This window comes from Zea mays, chromosome 8 (assembly GCF_902167145.1).
Source record: "Zea mays cultivar B73 chromosome 8, Zm-B73-REFERENCE-NAM-5.0, whole genome shotgun sequence".
Classification (NCBI taxonomy): domain Eukaryota; kingdom Viridiplantae; phylum Streptophyta; class Magnoliopsida; order Poales; family Poaceae; genus Zea; species Zea mays.
In genome coordinates this window covers 17,867,509-17,883,734 of record NC_050103.1, presented here as the reverse complement: position 1 = coordinate 17,883,734, position 16,226 = coordinate 17,867,509, and the positions used below count along the sequence as shown (strand labels likewise).

The following is a 16,226-nucleotide window of genomic DNA, read 5'->3' as shown; positions in this document are numbered from 1 at the left end:
AGGACAGTGTTGTGCGCAACTACTTTGGATGAGGCAAACCCTCAGGGACTTTGGCTACAATCTGAGCAAAGTCCCACTCCTATGTGATAATGAGAGTGCTATCCGAATAGCGGAAAATCCTGTTGAGCACAGCCGCACAAAGCACATTGACATCCGGCATCACTTTTTGAGAGACCACCAGCAAAAGGGAGATATCGAAGTGTTTCATGTTAGCACCGAGAACCAGCTAGCCGATATCTTTACCAAGCCTCTAGATGAGAAGACCTTTTGCAGGCTGCGTAGTGAGCTCAATATCTTAGATTCGCGGAACTTGGATTGAAATGTAGCATACATGTGTTTATGCCTTTGATCATGTTCATTCTGCATTTGTTGCTTATTGTGGTGCTCAAGTTGTACAAACACTCCCTGGACCTCACAAGTCCTGTTTGCAAGTGATGCACATATTTAGGGGGAGCTGTGCTACAACTTGACCCTTTGAGACTAACCGCGTACTTGAGTTTGGTTGTTTTAGTCTCCAAGGAGAATTGAAAGGGAAAAGGTGGACTTGGACCATGCAAGACTTTCACTGCACTCCGATGAAAAAGAGTAACTTTTCCAAGTTTATCTTTATACTCTCACTGCCTTTGTGTTCTTATTTGAAGATTTTGGTGAGGCAATGGGGTTAATGGGCCAAGATTGATCTCGTTTTGGTGCTTGATGCCAAAGGGGGAGAAAATAAAGGCCAAAGCAATTAATGGATCAGCTACCACTTGAGAAATTTTAAAAAAAAGTAGATTAGAGCTTTTGGTTTGTCAAAACTCTTTTATTGTCTCTTATGTCAAAAGTTGGCCTCTTGTGGGGAGAAGTGGTGATTATGAAAAAAGGGGAGTTTTTGAAATCCTTGATCAATTTTCTTTGGAAAACCTCTCTTTATGTCTCTACAAGTGGTTTTGACTTAGAGATAGGAATTTGAGTTTGATTTGCAAAAACAAACCAAGTGGTGGCATAGAGTGATCCATATATGTCAAAATTGAATCAAAATAATTTGAGTTCTTATTTGAAGTGATTTTGTACTTGTTCTACTTGCTTTATGTTGTGTTGGCATAAATCACCAAAAAGGGGAAGATTGAAAGGGAAATGTGCCCTTGGGCCATTTCTAAGTATTTTGGTGATTTAGTGCCCAACACAGGTGCCTAATTGTAAAATGGTGGACAAAGTACAAATCAAGGATAAAGGTATGTTTCTCAGACTTAGTACATTGTTTTATGGACTAATGTATTGTGTCTAAGTGCTGGAAACAGAAAAAATCGAGTTGGAGAAGAGATGGCTCGAGCAGCCAAAGTCTGCCCAGTCTGGGTGCACCGGACTGTCCGGTGGTGCACCGGACAGTGTCCGGTGCGCCAGGCTGGCTTGGGCAAAGTGGCTGCTCTTGGGACTTCGACGGCGGTGTACGGCTAAAATTCACCGGACTGTCCGGTGTGCACCGGACTGTCCGGTGGGCCGCTCACAGGCGAACTCGTCGCTCTCGGGAAACCATCAACGGCGTACGGCTGAAATTCACCGGACTGTCCGGTGTGCACCGGACTGTCCGGTGAGCCAACGGTCGGCCGGGCCAACGGTCGGCCGCGCAATCTGCGCGGGACACGTGGCCGAGCCAACGGCTAGAAGATGGCACCGGATTGTCCGGTGTGCACCGGACATGTCAAGTGCACCAATGGCTCCCAGGCTGCCAACGGTCGACTGCGCTGTTTATGGAAAGAAATCGGGCACCGGACATGTCCGGTGTGCACCGGACTGTCCGGTGCGCCAGACGACAGAAGGCAAGAATTGCCTTCCCAGATTGCTCCCAACGGCTCCTAGCTGCCTTGGGGCTATAAAAGGGACCCCTAGGCGCATGGAGGAGCACACCAAGCATCTCCTAATCATTTCTAAGCACCAAGACATCGATTTCGCGCGTTCTTTTCATTGTGATAGCATATAGAGCTCTAGTGGAGTTGTGAACTCATTGAGTTGTGTTGCGAGCTCTTGTTGCGACTTGTGTGCGTGTTGACACTTTGATTCTTGTGTCTTGTGTGCGTTGCTAATCCCTCCCTTGCTCCGTGTTCTTTGTGAATTTCAAGTGTAAGGGCGAGAGGCTCCAACTTGTGGAGATTCCTCGCAAACGGGATTGAGATAAAGCAAGCAAAACATCGTGGTATTCAAGTGGGTCTTTGGACCGCTTGAGAGGGGTTGATTGCAACCCTCGTCCGTTGGGACGCCACAACGTGGAGTAGGCAAGCGTTGGTCTTGGCCGAACCACGGGATAACCACCGTGCCATCTCTGTGATTGATCTTTGTTGGTTATTGTGTTTTGTCGAGGATTCCTCTATAGCCACTTGGCAATTATTGTGCTAACAATTAACCAAGTTTTGTGGCTTAAGTTTTGAAGTGTTACATGATCACCTATTCACCCCCCTATAGGTGCTCTCACCAGGTCGGCGACGAGGGCCTCGGACTCGGCGAGGGCCTCGGCGTACTCCACGCACTCCACGTCGCATTCGAACGCGTGTTTGTACGTGGGGCCGACGGTGACGACCTCGTTGGGGCCCGGCATCTTGAGCTTGAGGTAGGTGTAGTTGGGGACGGCCATGAACTTCACGTAGCAGGGCCTCCCCAATACCGCGTTGTAGGTTCCTCGGAACCCGACCACCTCGAACGTCAGGGTCTCCCTTCGGAAGTTGGAGGGTGTTCCGAAGCAGACGGGAAGATCGAGTTGTCCGAGGGGCCGGACGCGCTTCCCGGGGATGATCCCATGGAAAGGCACAGCGCCCGCCCGGACCGAGGATAGATCGATACGCAGAAGCCCGAGGGTCTCGGCGTAGATGATGTTGAGGCTGCTGCCTCCGTCCATGAGGACCTTGGTGAGCCTGACGTCGCCGATGACGGGGTCGACGACGAGCGGGTATTTCCCTGGGCTCGACACATGGTCGGGGTGGTCGGCTTGGTCGAAGGTGATGGGCTTGTCAGACCAGTCTAGGTAGACTGGTGCCGCCACCTTCACCAAACAGACCTCCCGGCGCTCTTGCTTGCGGTGCCGAGCCGAGGCGTTCGCCGCTTGCCCGCCGTAGATCATGAAGCAGTCGCGGACCTCGGGGAACTCTCCTGCCTGGTGATCTTCCTTCTTGTCGTCGTCGCGGGCCCTGCCACCCTCCGCGGGTGGCCCGGCCCTGTGGAAGTGGCGCCGAAGCATGACGCACTCCTCAAGGGTGTGCTTGACGGGCCCCTGGTGGTAGGGGCACGGCTCCTTGAGCATCTTGTCGAAGAGGTTGGGACCTCCGGGGGGTTTCCGAGGGTTCTTGTACTCGGCGGCGGCGACAAGGTCCGCGTCGGCGGCGTCGCGTTTCGCTTGCGACTTCTTCTTGCCCTTCTTCTTGGCGCCGCGCTGAGTTGACGCCTCGGGGGCATCTTCCGATGGGCGGCCCTAGGGCTGCTTGTCCTTCCGGAAGATAGCCTCGACCGCCTCCTGGCCGGAGGCAAACTTGGTGGCGATGTCCATCAGCTCGCTCGCCCTGGTGGGGGTCTTGCGACCCAGCTTGCTCACCAGGTCGCGACAGGTGGTGTCGGCGAGGAACGCGCCGATGACATCCGAGTCAGTGATGTTGGGTAGCTCGGTGCGCTGCTTCGAGAATCGCCGGATGTAGTCCCGGAGAGACTCTCCCGGCTGCTGTCGGCAGCTTCGGAGGTCCCAGGAATTCCCGGGGCGCACGTACGTGCCCTGGAAATTGCCGGCGAAAGCTTGGACTAGGTCATCCCAGTTGGAGATCTGCCCCGAAGACAGGTGTTCCAACCAGGCGCGAGCGGTGTCGGAGAGGAACAGGGGGAGGTTGCGGATGATGAGGTTGTCATCGTCCGTTCCACGCAGTTGGCAGGCCAGACGGTAGTCCGCGAGCCACAGTTCCGGCCTCGTCTCCCCCGAGTACTTTGTGATAGTAGTCGAGGGTCGGAACCGGGTCGGGAACGACGCCCGTCGTATGGCCCAGCAGAAGGCCCGCGGACCGGGTGGTTCGGGCGAGGGACTCCGATCCTCCCCGCTGTCGTAGCGTCCCCCACACCTGGGGTGGTAGCCTCGGCGCACCCTCTCGTCGAGGTGGGCCCGACGGTCGCGGTGATGGTGCTCGTTGCCGAGGCGACCCGGGGCCGCAGGCGCTGTGTTGCGCGTGCGCCCGGTGTAGACCGAGGCTTCCCGCCTGAATCGGGAAGTCGCGGCATGATGTTCCGAGGGGTACCCCTGCCTTCAGGAGGCGGAGCTCTCGGCCCGCCGGACCGCGGCGCCTTCCAGGAGATCCCTGAGCTCTCCCTGGATTCGCCGCCCCTCGGTGGTTGATGGCTCCGGCATCGCGCGGAGGAGCATTGCTGCTGTAGCCAGGTTCTGGCCGACCCTACTGGATGCGGGTGGCGGCCTGACCCTGACATCGTCGGCGATGTGGTGCTGGAAGCCCTGGGGTAGATGACGCATTTCTCCGGCCGGAGGTTGGCCCGCCCATGCCTGCCCGACGTCCCGGCGGACTGGCTCAAGCGCTCCTGCTCCCTCGTCGAGCCTGGCCTGCACCCCGCGGATTTGCTCGAGTTGTGGGTCGTGACCCCCCGCCGGAACGGGGACCACAGCTAGCTCCCGCGGGATGTCAACGCGAGGCACCGGCCTAGGGAGATCACCGTCCTCCGGCGTGCCGAGATGGTTGCCTTCGGAGGGACCCCCTAGATCGACGTGGAAACATTCGCGGCTCGGGCCGCAGTCCTCGTCGCCGAGGCTACGGCTACCGTCGGAATAGTCGGAAAGGCAGTAGTCGCATGCGGTCATGAAGTCCCGCATGGCACCGGGGTTGCCAAGTCCGGAGAAATCCCAACAGAAGCTGGGCTCGTCGTCTTCCTCGGACCCAGAGGGCCCGTAGGTCGAGACGTCCATCAGCCGGTCCTAGGGTGACCGCATACGAAACCCCAGAGGGTTCGGATTCGCCTCTACGAGAGCGTCCGCCAAAGTGGAGCCGCTAGGCGGGTCGAGGCTAAATCCAAAAGGTGTGGGATGGGAATCGGTCAGTACCTCTTGGTCGACGGGCGGTGATGAAGCCACGTCGGGGACTGACTGCACCGTCGTCTCAGGTACGAGGGTGACACCCAGCAAGCCTTTCGCGAGCGTGCTGGCGTCGTCCGTTTGCTCGGGACTGGCGTGTCGCGGGGAGACAGCGCTCGTCTTCGTCTCAAGCGCGAGGCCGATGCCCGGCACGCCCCCCGTTGGAGTGCTGGCGTTGTCGACTCGCTCGACGGTCGACGAGGCACCACCTCTTGCTTGGCCTTGGTTGCCCCGCCTCCCCCTCCGTCGGCGGGGGAGAGGACGGGGCGAGCTCGAAGGTTGTTCTTCCACCACGCGGGGAAGACGTCGTCGATCCCGCCGCCAGCGGGCGGACTATCGGCCGCCATTGTCGCTGTCGCCCGACGGTGGGAAGAGTATCATGTCGTAGCTGCCGTTGAGGGACATGAACTCAAGGCTCCCGAAACGGAGCACCGTCCCGGGCCGGAGAGGTTGCTGGAGACTGCCCATTTGGAGCTTGACGGGAAGCTGTTCGTCAACACGCAGCATGCCCCTACCTGGCGTGCCAACTGTCGGCGTTTCGAGACCGGGGGGTCCCTAAGCCGACGAGTGAAGTGTCGCCGCGTGCCCCAGCCCAGATGGGTCGACGCGAGGCCGAGCGCGAAGGGGGGAAAGTGAGGTGGCCGGAGATGGGCGAGAGAGAGGTGGAAATCCCGCGGCCTTCGTGTTCGTCCCGCGCCCAGGTCGGGTGCGCTTGCAGTAGGGGGTTACAAGCGTCCACACGGGAGAGGGAGCGAGCGGCCTTACGCGAGCGCCTGTCTCGTCCTCGTCCCCGTGCGGCCAACCCTCTCTAAGAGGGCCCTGGTCCTTCCTTTTATAGGCGTAAGGAGAGGATCCAGGTGTACAATGGGGGGTGTAGCAGAGTGCTACGTGTCTAGCGGAGGAGAGCTAGCGCCCTAAGTACACGCCATCGTGGCGGCCGGAGAGATTTTGACGCCCGGTTTGTGTGATGTCGTGGCCGTCGGAGGAGCGCTGGAGCCTGGCGGAGGGACATCTGTCGGGGCCGTCGAGTCCTTGCTGACGTCCTCTTGCTTCCGTAAAGGGGCCGAGAGCCGCCATCGTCAGGGAGCGTGCGGGGCGCCATCATTGCCTATCTGGCGGAGCGAGCCAGATGGGACGCCGGTCTTGTTCCCCGTAGCCTGAGTCAGCTTGGAGTAGGGTAATGATGGCGCCTCCTGTTGAAGTGGCCGGCCTGCGCCCTAGGTTGGGGCGATGTGGAGGCTCCTCCGAGGTCGGGGTCGAGTCCGTCTTCCGTGGCCGAGGTCGAGTCCGAGCCCCTAGGTCGGGCGAGGCGGAGGCCGTTGGCTGAGGCCAGGGCGGAATTTGAGTCCTGGGGTCGGGTGAAGCGGAGTTCGTCGTCTTCTGGGGCTGAGCCCAAGTCCGAGCCCTGGGTCGGGCGGAGCGGAGTTCGCCGTCTTCCGGGGCTTAGCCCGAGCCCGAGCCCTGGGTCGGGCGGAGCGGAGTTCGCCGTCTTCCGGGACTTAGCCCGAGTCCGAGCCCTAGGTCGGGCGGAGCGGAGTTCGCCGTCTTCCGGGGCTTAGCCCGAGTCCGAGCCCTGGGTCGGGCGGAGCGGAGTTCACAGTCTTCCGGGGCTTAGCCCGAGTCCGAGCCCTGGGTCGGGCGGAGCGGAGCTTCCTATGGTGCGTGCGGCCGGGCCTGACCGCCTGTCAGCCTCACTCTGTCAAGTGGCACCGTAGTCGGAGCGGCGCGGGCGGCGCTGTCTTTCTGTCAGACCGGTCAGTGGAGCGGCGAAGTGACGGCGGTCGCTTCGGCTCTGTCGGCTGAGGGGCGCGCGTCAGGATAAAGGTGTCAGGCCACCTTTGCATTAAATGCTCCTGTGATTTGGTCGGTCGGTGCGGCGATTTGGTCAGGGTTGCTTCTTGGCGAAGACAGGGCCTCGGGCGAGCCGGAAATATGTTCGCCGCTGGAGGGGGGCCTCGGGCGAGGCGGAGATCCTCCGGGGTCGGCTGCCCTTGTCCGAGGCTAGGCTCGGGCGAGGCGTGATCGAGTCCCTCGAATGGACTGATCCCTGACTTAATCGCACCCATTAGGCCTTTGCAGCTTTATGCTGATGGGGGTTACCAGCTAAGAATTAGGAGTCTCGAGGGTACCCCTAATTATGGTCCCCGACAGTAGGTATACCGCTTCGGGCGGGGGAAATCGTAGCCATTGATCTCTGCATCAACGGATTAGATTAGATCTTCAAATAACTCTTCGACCCTTTTAAATCCGCTTCGTTGATCTGTGATCCTGCGGTCCTGGTGCCATACCGGTTCATCACCTGCGGAATTAAATCTGTGCCATCCGTGTGTAATCAAACGGCTAAGATTAGTCAATACCCCTTCGTGTAGACAGTTTTTCATATGAGCCCCTAGGCTTTACGGAAATAGAACCCGCCGTTCGTAGTTTCTGTTCACTAGGTCTCTGGATTCTTGCGCCGAGGCCCCTGCACTTTCCTATAATTGACGCCCAGTCTAGGAAATTAGAAAATCAAAGAAAATGAAATAGGAATTTATTTTTAATGCAAAAATAAATACTAGAACTTGTGTAAATCATAGAAAATCCATTTTAACTCGTTTTTGACCCATTCCAAATTCTATAATTTTGTATTAATATTGTTTAGCACTTAATGACTCTGTTTTAGCATGAAAACTATATTAAATTTGACCACTTAATTATTTCCGTATCAAACACATAAAATCTTCGGAAATTCATAACTCCTTAACCGTAACTCCGATCTTAGTAGTTCTCGATCCCTCGACCTCGTAGCGACGCGTAGATTATTATTCAGTTTGTTCTTATATTTGGTGTGATGTTAATTTTATCTATACCATGTTTGTTTGTATTGCTACGACTAGTGCGAGGACACGTGTCATCTGAAAAGCAAGTTGGTACCTGGAATCTCAAGTGCCAGGCAAGTTGTGCCCTTGATCCACTTTTGTTACCCAATAATATTCTTTATTATCATTCAATGCATATGTTTAATTTTGGTGGGACCCAATAGGTCACCCTAGATTGTTTATCTCATTACCTTGTTTGCCCCTGAATCACATGGGTAGTTTTAGCTATTGCTTTATATGGTTTTGGGATTAATATTTCATTATATCCATGTTCCAGGTATTTTGTTATTTTATTTATGTTCATGTCAAGATCATTATATTATTGTTAATTGGAACATGGAGCTTAACTTGAGAAACACGTGCCACCACAAGGGAGGAATGGGACCCCTTGGCTGACTAATTAGGAAAGCTAGTGGAAGACTACCTTACCCGAAAGGGGTAAGGGCAGTAGGGGAGTTGCATGCAAGGAGGTTCTCGGGTTGATTTGCTGCGATGGCGGTCAGACGGGGGATTCTTGCAAGTGCTCTTCCCATAAACTGTAGCGGGTTTTCGGAAGCTAGTGGAACTTTGTAAAGGCCTCGTAGTGGATCACTAGCCATTCACCTTGGTAGTGTCTAAGGGCCTAGCTAACCCTGGCGACATGGGAAACACGACTTGTGGGTAAAGGGTACAACCTCTGCAGAGTGTAAAACTGATATACTAGCCGAGCTCACGGTCATGAGCGGCTCAGGACTCTCCGATGATTAAATTATGGAACCTAAACTCAATTTGTCATTTGCATTTGCATGAGATTTGTTATTAATTTTGTTCTATTATTTTATTATGGTTTGGTATTCACTTACACTTAGTAACTGCTAATAAAATTTTGACCAATTTATAAAAGCAATGCTCAGCTTTAACCTCTATTGTTGATCAGCCTTACACTTCATGAACTCCCCACCTTTGGTGAGCTCATGCCACATTATTCCCCACAACTTGTTGAGCGATGAACATGTGTGAGCTCACCCTTGCTGTCTCACACCCCCCACAGGAGAAGAACAGGTGGTTCAGGAGGAGCCACGTATCGAGGAGTTCGATTCAATCTAGGTGGCGTTTCTCAGTTGACATTGGCACCGACGATCCTTAGTTCATTTTATGGTTATACTTTTATTTTGTAATAAGTCTTCCGCTATGTAATAAATACTCTGATGTATCGTGACATTTATCTCTATACACTCTGTTATTATATGTGTTGTCTTCTTGGCGCATGTATGAGATACACCTGACTTTGTTCCTTAAAACCGGGTGTTACAAGTTTCTTCTCAATCCCCACCCTGTAATGGAGGAATTCCCCGTAGGGAATCGATGATCAGGTCCCCATTGCCATCTCTATGCAGAAGCAGACAACCACTTGTGTATGCATGCACCGCTCTCTCTCCACTTCCACTGTTACGCTGCACAGTCACTGTTATTATATTGTTACACCATCTACCGTGGTAACTAATTGGGGCTTGTTTGGTTTCCCGGACTAAAGTTTAATTTCTACCGTATCAAATTTTTTTAGATGTTACACCATCTACCGCGGTACTCCAGTATTTAACATGCCATTAAGTTGGAATTTGTTCATGGATCATGGGTAAGTTGCCAACCTGAACCTAAGAAGTCGATCAGCGAGTGAATGATGAACACCATTAAAAAAACGCATTAGCAAGCCAAGCTGGCCACTGACGAACAAGAGAGAGAGAGAGCGCGCGCGCGCGAAGGGGATGGTAGAGCGACAAGGAGAAAGGACGGGACAAAATAAAAGGCGGGCATGTGACTCGCCAGTGCCTGCCCACCCAGCGAGCTTTCAACCTCTTCTCCCGCCTCTCTCTCATATTCCCCCCCATCATTCCGTTCTTTATTATTAGCACACATCAGCGGCGTAGATACTCGCGCCCACCGCCGTACGTCTCGGTCTCGTAGACTATATTGTTCGTGACAAAAATGCGCCCTGTACTACTAATACTCCTGTCATTAGCGCTGTCGTTTGGTAGGGTGGATGTCTAGATGATGACAGCCAGAGAGAACGCTCAAGGGCTATTGCTAGAGGCAGATGGGTGGGTTGTTCATCCTCGCTAAACGCGCACGGCCGCCGGTAAATGTGTTGCCGGGCCGGGCCGGTAGTTTAGTGCCAGCGAATTCGACACCTCCTGTGGCAGTGATAAAACTATGGTTTCCGATGAGCAGGCAAGGCACCGTCCCTCCACTTCTGAACAAAAAAAGGCTCTCCCCACGCGGCCACGCGGCCGTCGGCAAGCTGAACCAGGCAAAGCACCCCTGATGAAAACGACTCTATCAAGCAAGAGCATTTCTTCCTCTCTTTTTTTTTTCCTGAAAATGCACGCGCCTTCTTTGCCAGAAAATCTAGGGGGACAGAGAGAGAGAGAGAAACGAAAAGGATGGATGGAGGTTGCTAGGCATGCGCGCCCGTGGCAGGTCGGGCCGGTCCGGGGGAAAAGCGCTTGGCCGTTTGCAGCGGCGTGGAGTGGGTGGGCATCAGCGGCGTCAGCGGCCGCGGCAGCGGCAGGAGCAGCAGCATGGTGCTGGACTGGACTGATAGGTGGGGGGGAGTGGCAGGGGCCGGCACAGCCTGCTGCCCCTGCATCCCTGCTCGTTGGCGTTTCCCTCGATCCCTCCCCCCTGCCGCTGCCCTGCCCCAACACTGGCTGGCTGCCCACCATCCTTCCTCTGCGGAGCTCGCGTGACTCCCCTCGCTCTCGCTTTCGCGCTGCGTCCGCGGCGGCATCATTGGGTGTCCGTGTCTGGACTGGAGACCGGGTCCGTCCTCCGTCGGATAGAGAGGGGGGCGGGGCCTTCGTCTTTCTTGGCTGCTGGTTTCTCGACCACTGCCGCCGCGTCTTCCTCCCTCGCTGCTGCTGCTGCTGCTGCTGCTGCTGCGGCGGTATTGCGCGTTGGAGCTGGCCACTGGTGTTCGCTCCTCTTCCCCCCGGCTTGTTTGCTGAATTCAATCTGCGGGGTTGCGGCCGCGGGTGTCGATGGGGTGGTGGTGGTGGTGCCTGCCGGTCGCTGCTCTGCTCGCCGCGATCCTGCCGTCGTCCGACGCCACGCTCTCCCCTGCCGGCATCAACTACGAAGGTACCGTACCTACCCAGGCTACCCTGCTCCTCTCCTCGTTCGTTTCCCAAGTCTTAACAAAATGCCCACACTTTTTTTTTGGAGTAAAAGATACACATACATGGCCAATATTTTCAATCAGGCAACGCAGTTTGTTGGCTCAAATTTGTTGAAAAACATTCACTCTCTCTTTTGGCATCAATCTGGTTTCAAAGATGATCTAAAAAGGTCCACTATGAGGAAGAGCATTAAACGAAGGGAAAATTTAATGTACCTGCTGTGCTCGTGCCTCCTCCTCCTCCTCCTCATGTCTGTCGAGTTTTTAGCTGTTCCTTTGGCACCACAAAATTCGGTGAAGCTCAACTGTGGCTCTGAAACGCAGTGGTGGCCCTGATGGCCATCAAGACGGAGCTGGAGGACCCCTACAACGTGCTCGACAACTGGGACATTAACTCCGTCGACCCCTGCAGCTGGAGGATGGTCACCTGCTCCTCCGACGGCTACGTCTCCGCCTTGTACGTTTACGCCCCCCCTCCGGCCTCCCCCTTGTTCATGCCCACATTCTGAAGAGCACCGGCAGTGGCTGCTTTGGGCCGATCTTCTCACTTGCGTCCCTTCGTTTGCAGAGGGCTGCCTAGCCAGACCTTGTCCGGGAAGCTATCACCCGGCATCGGCAACCTCACCAGGCTGCAATCTGTGTAAGTTTAGTTTGCTCACCCGCTATTGTTTACCCATAGCACTAACGCTTCAAAATTCAAACTTGAGGTTTCCTTAGTGGTCCAATCTGGTTGAATGAATCGAAGCGCTCTGTTTTGCTGATCGACAGGCTGTTGCAGAACAATGGGATTTCCGGCCCTATTCCCGGTACGATAGGAAGGCTGGGGATGCTGAAGACTCTTGACATGTCAGATAACCAGCTCACGGGGACTATCCCAAGTTCGCTTGGAAAGCTCAAGAACCTCAATTATTTGTACGATTCTTACTTCAATCTTGATCTTCAACACTCTCGCTGATCGTTGTGATTTCGTTTTGGCTCATTTCTAGCTCTCTTCTTGCTACCAGGAAGTTGAACAATAATAGCTTGTCTGGAGTTCTGCCTGATTCACTTGCCAGCATTGATGGTTTTGCTCTCGTGTATGCTCTGGAATCCCGTTTTATTGTTTCTTTTTCTCTTTCCCTATTTCAGTACTGATTCACTTTAGTTGCCTTCTGTTATAGAGATCTTTCGTTTAACAATCTCAGCGGTCCATTACCCAAGATTTCTGCAAGAACCTTTATGTAAGTAATTTTAATTTTATTCCTTTTCATAGCTGAAATGATTTCTGCCTGAACACTACATGCTATGCCAGGATTACTGTTTGCATGGTCACGCTTCGATTTTATTGTTTGTTTATACAGCATAGCTGGAAATCCAATGATTTGTGGTAATAATTCTGGAGATAAGTGCTCTTCTGTGTCACTTGACCCACTCTCTTACCCACCAGATGATCTGAAAAGTGAGATCTCTTTCCGTTGTTCAAATTTGGGGAACAGAAGAAAATAACTACCTTTTCTTCTTGGTGGCGTCATATCTCTCCTTGTAGTGGCGTCAAATTTGGGGCACTCACATATGTCTCCTTTTCCTCAGCTCAGCCACAACAAGGCATTGGAAAGAGCCATCATATTGCTACAATATGTGGAGTAACTGTTGGTTCAGTAGCTTTTATCGCCTTTGTAGTCGGTATACTTCTTTGGTGGCGTCATAGGCGAAATCAGCAGATCTTTTTTGATGTTAATGGTAATGTTCTTTTTTATTCTGTTCCCGTATGATCATGATAACAACCACCTAGATCTCGACGTGTTGCATTAGATTAGCTTCTTAGTTGCAGCAACCACTGGCACTTTAAGATCTTAGAGATTTCACCTTCTGGTCAATCCCACAGTAAATTTACATGAATGTAAGTGTTGTTAGTCAATTTGAGCTACAGGAGTTTCAGTAGACTGAATAGCTGAGTTGTTTCCCCAATAGCACTCAGAGACTTGAGAGTTGTTTTTTTTCAGCCATGTGGCATTGATAAGAAGTTTCACAATCACTCGCAAATTTGACATAAAATACATTCTCCTTGTAACATTAGTTGTGTGTGCTAGAAACTTAGTGCCATTGGCATTAGCAGTATACATCATAAAACTTATGTAGCTTTTTAGTTTTTACCTGTATGATCTCCCAGTTACTTTTGGACTTTGGCGTGCAGCCTATTTCGCAATCTTGATCTCCTAGTTACTTTATGTCTCTTTCTAACCTTTTAATGATCATGAGGTATTTTTATCTTACCCTTCTATACTCGCTTTGATCTGTTTAGTATTCTATATAATGCTTGTCATTCTCTTGCATGCTATGGTGTTTGTCTTTACAGCATAATGGTAATTGAACTTGATACATTATTCAATGTGCAGATCAATATGATCCAGAAGTTTGTTTGGGCCATCTGAAGCAGTATGCTTTCAAGGAGCTCCGTGCAGCTACTAATAATTTTAACTCAAAGAACATCTTAGGTGAAGGTGGATATGGCATAGTATACAAGGGTTATTTACGTGATGGCTCCGTTGTTGCTGTCAAAAGGCTCAAGGATTATAATGCCGTCGGTGGGGAAATTCAATTCCAAACTGAAGTTGAAGTCATAAGCTTGGCTGTTCATCGGAATCTCCTACGTCTTATTGGATTCTGCACTACAGAGAGTGAGAGGTTACTTGTTTATCCATACATGCCAAATGGAAGTGTTGCTTCTCAATTGCGGGGTTAGTCGCTCTTCTTGCTCTTGACTTCCATGTCCATATGCTGTTGCAAGCTGGACCAATTTTGAAAGTACACTGGTCCAGAAAAATGCATTTCTGTCACAAGAGGGGGAAAGTGGCTATAAAAAAGCAATTATAAAAATGTCCACTCAGAAAACCTTTGAGTGGTAAAACAGCTATCAAAGCCTGATGAAAATTTTGAATTTAAAAATGTTTTAACACTTCTGCATATCTGTTAAATAAGTTTCTTGTATCTAACACAAAATAGTTACCCTATTTCTGGATGCATCATAGTTGATGTGAAACGTGTTGGTTTTCGAACTTTTGCTTAGTGCTTCTGCATAGTGCGTTGAGTAGTACTAAATTTAGTTTTGTGTGGTCTAGGCCACATCTTATGCTTTGTACAAACAAGCAAGCTACCATGATTTCTATTGGTGTGCTGCAGCTGGTCTTGCATCTACTCATCACAGACAGGCAGCTTGTCTTTGCCATGTTGTTGTCCTTCCATTGAACGCCGTTGAATTAATTATGTCGATCAAATTAAACCCTACTCATGTTCCTGCTGTGGAGCTCTGCCATAACGTTGTATGTCCATGTGGTATATTGCTTTCAAGTCCAGTTTTGGACTACCCAATCTCTATCTGTCCTCAACTCAAGCCATGAGCTCTGCCATAACGTTGTATGTCCATGTGATATATTGCTTTCAAGTCCAGTTTTGGACTACCCAATCTCTATCTGTCCTCAACTCAAGCCATGAGCTCTGCCATAACGTTGTATGTCCATGTGATATATTGCTTTCAAGTCCAGTTTTGGACTACCCAATCTCTATCTGTCCTCAACTCAAGCCGTGTGGTATTAGGTTAATTGATAGCAGCAAAGCACCATACAAGCCTCGCCCACGTATGCTGTCCACCATGTATGCAAATTAACTCTCTTCCATTTTATCCAGAACATATCAATGCCAAGCCGGCTCTAGACTGGTCAAGGAGGAAGAGGGTAGCGCTAGGCACAGCGAGGGGTCTGCTCTACCTTCACGAGCAATGCGACCCGAAGATAATCCACCGAGACGTGAAGGCCTCCAACGTACTCCTCGACGAGTACTTCGAAGCGATCGTGGGAGACTTCGGACTGGCGAAGCTCCTGGACCACAGGGAGTCCCATGTCACGACCGCGGTGCGCGGGACCGTCGGGCATATAGCGCCGGAGTACCTGTCGACCGGGCAGTCGTCGGAGAAGACCGACGTGTTTGGGTTCGGGGTTCTGCTAGTCGAGCTGGTCACCGGACAGAAGGCGCTGGATTTCGGAAGAGTCGCGAACCAGAAGGGCGGAGTGCTGGACTGGGTAAGCATGCATCAGCATCTTGTGTTTACTCTGCCCTTCAGTTCAGTCTCTTGAGAGGGTTTTTTTTTTCGTTCAGTAAAAGATTTACCAACCTTCTCTTTGCATCGCCATGAACATGCATGTCCTCCTCCTTGTCTCCGGTTCCAGGTCAAGAAGCTCCATCAAGAGAAGCAGCTAGGCGTGATGGTGGACAAGGACCTGGGCAGCAGCTACGACGGGGTCGAGCTGGAGGAAATGGTCCAGCTGGCTCTGCTATGCACGCAGTACCACCCGTCCCACCGGCCCAGAATGTCCGAGGTGATCAGGATGCTGGAAGGCGAGCCCGGGCTCGCGGAGAGATGGGAAGCGTCGCAGAGCAACGTGGACACGCCGAAGTCCGTCTCGTCGGAGCTCCTGCCTCCCAAGTACGTGGATTTCGCCGCCGCGGACGAGTCCTCGCTTGGCCTGGAAGCCATGGAGCTGTCCGGGCCAAGGTGACCGACCATCTGGTTGCCAAGGTCGGTCATCGCACAGGACAGGACGCATAGGAAAACCTATGGTTGTATTGCATTGGAGTCGGTTAGGTGTAGAGAGCCCCCCCGACACAAGGGAAGGCGTCAAATTTTCTGGTGGGTTGTAAGGGTGTGATCTTTCTGTATATAGCTGTGGTGGCATTCATCGTAGTATTGTACATACAGCAGCGCTGTGTGAGGTGAGTCCCATCCTTGTTGCGGCGCATCTACTTGGTGGCAAAGAGATGAGATGAATGAGTATATAGAAATTAAAGTTCTCAGTGCAGTGCGGTTGGTGCCTGTCTGAGTTTTTGCTTGCTGAAGGCGTGCGCAGCGTAGTTGGCATGCGTCAGTTTGTTTGACGCATAAGCTCATCAAACTGTAACAGGGACCCGTTACACCGGACCTCCGGATAGAGTATGATGTACTATGGGTTAAAAACGATCGGGTAATAAGAGATGGTATAAAAAAACTCAACATAAGATCAATCTCATGATATTATATTAAGAAGAAGATATTTATATTAAGAAGAAGATATTCTCGTAGCGGCATCATAGCCTATGCAAGAATGACCGTGATCAA

The 16,226-nt window shown here is 52.1% G+C and overlaps 1 protein-coding gene across 1 annotated transcript; it reads left to right on the top strand.

Moving 5' to 3' along the window:
- The first annotated feature begins 10,541 nt into the window (after positions 1-10,541).
- LOC100272802 (putative leucine-rich repeat receptor-like protein kinase family protein) lies at positions 10,542-15,957 on the top strand. Its single transcript, NM_001360123.1, has 11 exons — positions 10,542-11,061; positions 11,423-11,555; positions 11,667-11,738; positions 11,867-12,010; positions 12,103-12,174; positions 12,259-12,318; positions 12,439-12,536; positions 12,668-12,817; positions 13,474-13,815; positions 14,762-15,153; positions 15,301-15,957. Exons 1-11 carry the CDS (start codon positions 10,962-10,964, stop codon positions 15,628-15,630), a joined length of 1,893 nt encoding a protein of 630 aa, NP_001347052.1. The 5' UTR covers positions 10,542-10,961; the 3' UTR covers positions 15,631-15,957.
- The last annotated feature ends 269 nt before the right edge of the window (positions 15,958-16,226 follow it).

What these genes read in the sequence shown, in the direction of transcription:
- LOC100272802 (NM_001360123.1), top strand. Translation starts at nt 10,962, where the DNA reads ATGGGGTGGTGGTGGTGGTGCCTGCCGGTCGCTGCTCTGCTCGCCGCG. An exon ending in ATTGATGGTTTTGCTCTCGT is followed by an intron (nt 12,175 to 12,258) that starts GTATGCTCTGGA and finishes CTTCTGTTATAG; the next exon opens with AGATCTTTCGTTTAACAATC. An exon ending in AGGGCGGAGTGCTGGACTGG is followed by an intron (nt 15,154 to 15,300) that starts GTAAGCATGCAT and finishes CTCCGGTTCCAG; the next exon opens with GTCAAGAAGCTCCATCAAGA.